This window comes from Haplochromis burtoni, unplaced genomic scaffold, assembly GCF_018398535.1.
Source record: "Haplochromis burtoni strain Fernald_Lab_line unplaced genomic scaffold, NCSU_Asbu1 Contig_720, whole genome shotgun sequence".
NCBI classification, from domain to species: Eukaryota; Metazoa; Chordata; class Actinopteri; order Cichliformes; family Cichlidae; genus Haplochromis; species Haplochromis burtoni.
Window position 1 is genome coordinate 52,568 of NW_024583081.1, and position 6,400 is coordinate 58,967.

Genomic DNA, 6,400 nt, shown 5'->3' on the forward strand with positions numbered 1-6,400 from the left:
AACTTTCCCATCAGCTGTAAAGTTCCACACATCAGTTTCTGCTTTTCTCATTTATTTCTCTCACTTCTCTTTTCTCACAAAAACCTTTCTCTTCAGTTCAGCCTCCTCGTGGCTCACAGGTGAAATTCCTTCGCTGCACCTTCAGAGTGTGTGTCCTCCTGCCTCAGCTCACATACAGGTTAACTGCAGAGAGCGTGGACACACCTTTAAAAGCAGAAGAATTCATTGTTTTGTTTCTGATGTGTTTCAGCAGTTCAGGGTGAGGATGGTTGGTCAGTGACTTACACCTCTACTCAGATTTGTGCCTTAAAAGGATCAACAGTGGACATACGCTGCACCTACACGTACCCATCCAGAGTGAATGGGAACGTGACTGTTGTTGAAAAAGCTGTGTGGTTTACTAAAATGAAAGGTGATGAACTTGTGGATGTGAGGACAGAGGCAGAGTTTGCAGGTCGTGTTCAGTATCACTGTGATAACAAAGACTGCACTCTGAGAATCACAGACCTGAGAGAGAGCGACGCAGCTGAGTACAAGTTCAAGTTTGTGACAAACCAACCAGGAGGGAAATATACTGGATCACCTGGAGTCACTCTGTCTGTCACAGGTCAGATTTTTATATTTAAATGTATAACATGTTTTCAAAATGAAAAGTTTTGGTGGAACTTTGAGACACTATAAGCTATGAATGTTGTGCATGTTTTATAGTCTGCTGTGCATAATTTTTAGTTCTCCAGGCACAAGTGATAAAAACTTGGCCAACCTTGTATCCTTCCTGGAAGAAGGTGACGTGTCAGAGCAGCTGTCGTCTACCTGATCCTCTTTCCTATGTCTGGTACCAGAATGAAGTGAATATTGACAAAAAGGAGTCTTCTTTTGAAAAATACTTTGATGATACAGACAGCATTTCCTGTGCTGTAAAAGGATACGAGAAGCTTCCCTCTCCTTCAGTGTGTGAGTTTACTTCAGTCTTACACTGACAAAACATATCATTAATTTCTGTTTCTAATAAAAAAGATGTTGCTGCATCTTCATGTTTATTTTATATCTCAGTAAAGCCAATAAATCAACAATAAGTCCCAACAGCCTCCTGCTCTGTGGTGCTGCAGTCAAATCTTCCTCTAACAAATCTGTTTCATATATTTTAGGTGTTGGTGATCAAACCTGTAACACAGTGACTTACACCAGCAGAAGCATCTGTGCCCTCAAAGGTTCATCAGTGGACATTTCTTGCATCTACAGTCATACACATCCTGCTGTGTCCAAATTCTGGTTCAGTCCTGAACGTAGTCATCAGTGGCAGCATCGCTCACACCCCGAGGACCTCAGAACAGACTCCCACTATGCAGGTCGTGTTGAGGTCATTGAAACAGAGAGAGGACGCTCCACTCTGAAAATCAGAGACCTGACAGAAAGGGATTCAGCCGAGTATCACTTTAAATTCAAAACACAAAGCTTTGAATGGAAGAGTAGTTTACCTGGAACAACTCTGAGTGTCACAGGTACTGAAGAAAACACAATGTTAGCAGGTTTTTGTTTTTGTGATCTCAGATATCAAAGGTAGACTTACATATCCACACATAAAGCCTCTCTCTACATGATGTCACTGCCGTGCTGTCATATTCAGCTCTGCAGGTGAAGGTGAGCAGAATAATATCAGTCCAGCAGACTCAGACTGAGGCAGAGCTCAAGTGTCAAAGCAGCTGCAGTCCAGCTGGTCGTCTTTCTTACGTCTGGTTCAGGAACGGACAGAAAAACACGACACAGCAAACTTCTGCCTATACAGACTACTTTAATCCTGGAGACAACATCTCCTGTGCTTTCTCTGGATACGAGGATTACCGCTCTCCATCAGTGTGTGAGTTTAATTCACTGTGTCACCAACAACATATCACAGCTCCAAGCCAGCTACAGTTTATCACGCTGTAATGTTACATGAGTTTAAACGCCAACTTTAATAAAGAAATCTTTTATCTGCAGATCCGTCAAAGCTTCCCTCTGTGTCAGTGAGTCCCTCTGGTGAGATAGTGGAGGGCAGTTCAGTCACTCTGACCTGTCGTACACATGCTAATCCAGCAGCTAAGAACACTTTGTACAAAGGCAACCAAATCTTGCCTCTAACACCAGAAGGTATTTATAATTTCACCTCCATCAGCTCTGAGGACAGAGGAATCTACGACTGCAAGACTGAGGATCAGCTCTCTGTGTCTTTATTCATAGATGTCCAGTGTAAGTAAATAGCAGCAGATTGATCTGTCTTGATAAAAGTTTCCTGTAATGTTTTCATTCTTGGTGGAAATTTTCTCACACTGAATGTAAATAATTTTTCTCGGTTTCCTCCAGATGCTCCAAAGATTCCCTCTGTGTCAGTCAGTCCCTCTGGTGAGTTAGTGGAGGGCAGTTCAGTGACTCTGACCTGTAGCAGTGATGCTAACCCAGCAGCTAACTACACCTGGTAGAAGGAGGATGATAACTCAGCAAAAGCATCTGGACAGAACTTCATCATCACTGACTTCAGACCTGAACACAGTGGGAGTTATTACTGTGAAGCCCAGAACACAAGAGGACGTCGCAGCTCCACCTCCCATCATCTCACTGTTGTGACAGGTAAGTTACTGATGCACCTGATGTTGAAACTGATAATATTATTGTTTGGTTTTCACCTCACAATAAAAACTACTGTGAGGGGACTGTTGTAATTTTTCACAAATAAAATTAAACTGAAAAAATAAAAAACATCCTGGAATCCTCGATTATCCACTTTTGGTTTTAGTTCACAGCATTAAGTCCTGATATTCTAACATTTTTAGAGAAAATTGTATTATTTAATGATCAATCACTGATTAACCCATCAAGTTCAATGTTTTTGTTTCACTTACTTCCAGGCTCATGGGAACTTCCTGTAATCCTCTCAGTCTCTGTTACTGCTCTGGTCATCATACTCCTCTTTCTCCTGCTCTGGATTAGGTGGGAATGTTTTAATAACTGATTTGGATTTTAAAGGTGTTTTTTGTTCAAGTCAATCTTAAGACAATAGTCAGAAATACATTTTCTGTCAGAAATATTCAACTTTGATATGTTAGTCTCATAACCTAGTTTTTGTCAGGTTTGTGTGATTTCATGGCATCTTTAACAAAAACATGTGATGTAATCCTTCAGCGTTGTCGGGGTTTTGCAAAATGTAATCACAATTGTTGCAACCTTTTGGGAATGAACAAAACATTGAAATGATTTCATCTGACAGATATTAATTCTGTAGATGTACAGGTTCACACTGAGAGCACAGAAAAGACCAAAAACTAAGAGATCGTTTTATTAGTCAACTCCAGACACTTAAAGTTCTCTGAGACTTTGTTGACAATGTCATTGACAAGTTTAAAAGTTATGGTATGAAGTTATGGTGTGAAGCTGATCAGTTAGTACAGACTATAAGAACATCGCTAAACAAGCAAGCAAGCAATAAGTGCTGGAAAAACATACAGCAAAGGGTTTGTGTAGCATTAAAACTTATGACTAACCATCTCAGTCCATGGATTTCACTCGTTTTGAAAATAGCAGAATAATTGTGAGCCAAAACCTTTTATACTGGCAAGAATTTTAAAAGAGAGCTGCATAGAGATATGGCCTCATATCTAATGTTGACTTCCTTTGAATGTTTATCCAGACTTTTCTGCACTTTTCTGATATATTTACATTACAACTTATGCTCATAACATCACTTTCCTGCAGGTTCGGTTGGCTGAAGACTGCTTCTGTTAGCTGTGATAATTTATCTTGTTCATAGTTTGGGAATTTATTCCACTGGACATTTGTGTCATTAAAACATGAATCCATCCTGTTTGCTGAAATGTGTATTTTATTGTCTTATCAGAAGATCATTGAAACACCAATCAGAGGCTGCAGAGAGGCCAGACAACGGAGCACAGGTGACTGATGAGACTTCAGATATTCCAGTGAAAACATCCTAAAACATAATGTTCAGACCTCAGAGTCACCAATTAGCTCAACCCATCACACAGACTGATTACATCCATTGTATCAATGTTCACCCATATTATTTATCTCATCCTTCCACATTCATGCTTTTCTGCATTAACTTATTAGCAAAATCAAGACACCTTGAGGTAGTAACAGATATTTAACTGTAAGAGGGGAGGAAGGAAGAAAGTGTTATGATATTAACGGTTTTAGTTTATTAGTTCCGTATGCAAAAAGTCAAAAAGCCCTAAAAAATGTTCATCCATGTGTTTGACAGACGGATGAAATTCAATATGCTGCTGTACAATTTAGTACAAACCGGCCAGACTTTGCTAACTCCAACTCCAGCTCAGCTCAGCGTGACAGATACCAGGAAGAGAGTGTTACATACTCCACCATGAATGTCAGAAGTGCTAGAAGGTGAGCAGCTCTTCACACAGGATAACTGCACCTCAAGTTTATTGTTTTAATACTTTGCATACAATAGTAGTATCATTTTATTGTTTACTTCACAGATCAAAACACCAAGCTGCTGTGGAGGATGCCTCTGCACTGTACAGCACCGTTAACAAACATCCCAGAGTGTGAACACAGCCTGGAGCTGCTGTGTGTTTCATCAGGCTCCTCTGTTTCTGGGGGTAATAAGTGACTTGCCATGAATATAAATCATCAACACAAACCTCCAAAAGGACCATAAAGTACAACCAGCATCTCTTAAATCTAATGTGAACAAACTTCTCATTTTATGTTTGTGTATTTTTATTTCTTCGTCATCACAGCTCATAACCGAGTACTTTGCTGTATGTATGATCAATTTTGAAATGTCTCTTTCTGTTGTTTTATCTCACCAGTAGTTAGTAGGAACAAAGATGTTATTTCCCACACTAACTGTATCACAGTTTAGGTTAACTGTTGTTTAAATATCTTGTTTAAAGTTCAAAGAGACAGATTAGTGATCTCTGGTGCCACCTTCTGACAAAAATACTTTGTGCTCAACAAAAAAGGTAAAGTTGTAGCTGTCTCAGTTTTTCCAGATAATAAAGAAATGGTAATTTATTTAATTGGTACTTTATTGCCCAACCTGTCCTCTATTTATAAAATTTCTGTTTACAGTAATGTTGGCAAAAAATTGCTTTTTTTATGAACCCATTGTAAAGGCTTTATTTTTTATGGTCAGGAATTTTTTCTATTATTTAATATTTTATATATTATTTAATAACTACTTAGTTGTAGTATGAATAGTAATGAAGTGGCATTTATCAATAAGGAAAAAAGAGGGCATGTCATGATGTGCATGAATAGTTGTTGCAGTTCATGTGGAAGCCAGAGGGGGGAGGTGTTATGCAAATAATAAAAGTTATGGCAGAAACCTGAGAACACGGGGTCACGTCTGCTCCATAAAGCCATATTGTAACATCAGTAAAGAGTGACTTGCACTTTTGGCCCATGTGTAATAAACCAAATGCTGGGGTTGTTGATTTTGCACTTTAGGGAAACACACAAGCAAATGACCAACGACTCTCAGAATTGCTGCTTCCAACAGGTTTTACTGGCAGCAAGGACTGAACCATGCAAATTCTTTGCCTCCTGAGTTACACAATCAGAGTTGGAATATCCCAGTGCATGTGTATGCACAATGGACACTACATGGTCTTGTTTTTATTAGCCCTAAATGCAGCAGTGACCTGCTTTCAATAAGTTACAGGGTCGGTTTCCTTTTCATCAAGTCTTCTTACAAGTACGTCAGAATTATCTCCTCTCATGCAGACATACGTTGAGCAATGGTTTAACACAATTTTCCACAAACCATAAAGGGAAGCTGGATTTAAACTGAACATAGTCGTGTTGGATGCAAGTTAAGGAAATACAAGTATTAAGTGTGACTGTGGAGGACATCTCCATCAATGTTCACAATTACCAAAGTGAATGACTACAGGCATTTCTCTCAGTCACCTGATTGTTTGGTGCAGAGATGTCAAACCAACCAAAAGTAAGCACAAAGCCCTTCACACCAGCTTCTTTTTCTCTCCTCTTTGGATAGCTTCCCCAGCAGCATAGGCTCCTTGATGGAAATATTTTTGGCATTAGCAGCTGCTCTTTCAGAGGATGTGGTGGAGCTGTAGCTGTAGCATGAAGAAACCATGACACAATTTGTTGGTCTACCTGCAGAACAAGATCTACAGTCTCACCCAGAGTCTTGGGCGCCTCACGTAGTGCCATCTCATCTTGGATGTAATCGGCCAACCTCTCCATAAAAAATGACCGGGGCGCCGTATCACCCCAGGTCAATTTTGTAGCAGGATCACAGAACTCTGAGATAAAGTGGCACATGGACTGATTACCCTGATGTAAATGAAGTAACTTTGACTCCACCTATACTTCCTGAAAAGGGGGATCAAAGCTTTTCTTTAACTCCTCCACA

At 39.7% G+C, this 6,400-nt stretch overlaps 1 protein-coding gene across 1 annotated transcript; it reads left to right on the plus strand.

Annotated features, from left to right (window-relative positions):
• The first annotated feature begins 646 nt into the window (after positions 1–646).
• Positions 647–6,063, plus strand: LOC102306298 (B-cell receptor CD22-like). Its single transcript, XM_042215438.1, has 10 exons — positions 647–659; positions 730–954; positions 1,149–1,502; positions 1,628–1,858; positions 1,981–2,229; positions 2,344–2,607; positions 2,886–2,967; positions 3,872–3,953; positions 4,256–4,398; positions 4,494–6,063. Exons 1-6 carry the CDS (start codon positions 647–649, stop codon positions 2,457–2,459), a joined length of 1,188 nt encoding a protein of 395 aa, XP_042071372.1. The 3' UTR covers positions 2,460–2,607; positions 2,886–2,967; positions 3,872–3,953; positions 4,256–4,398; positions 4,494–6,063.
• Positions 6,064–6,400: the final 337 nt, after the last annotated feature.

Excerpts from the sequence above, each read along its gene's own strand:
- LOC102306298 (XM_042215438.1), top strand. Across the intron at positions 955-1,148 it reads GCTTCCCTCTCCTTCAGTGT|GTGTTGGTGATCAAACCTGT; the intron begins GTGAGTTTACTT and ends CATATATTTTAG. Across the intron at positions 2,230-2,343 it reads TTTATTCATAGATGTCCAGT|ATGCTCCAAAGATTCCCTCT; the intron begins GTAAGTAAATAG and ends GGTTTCCTCCAG.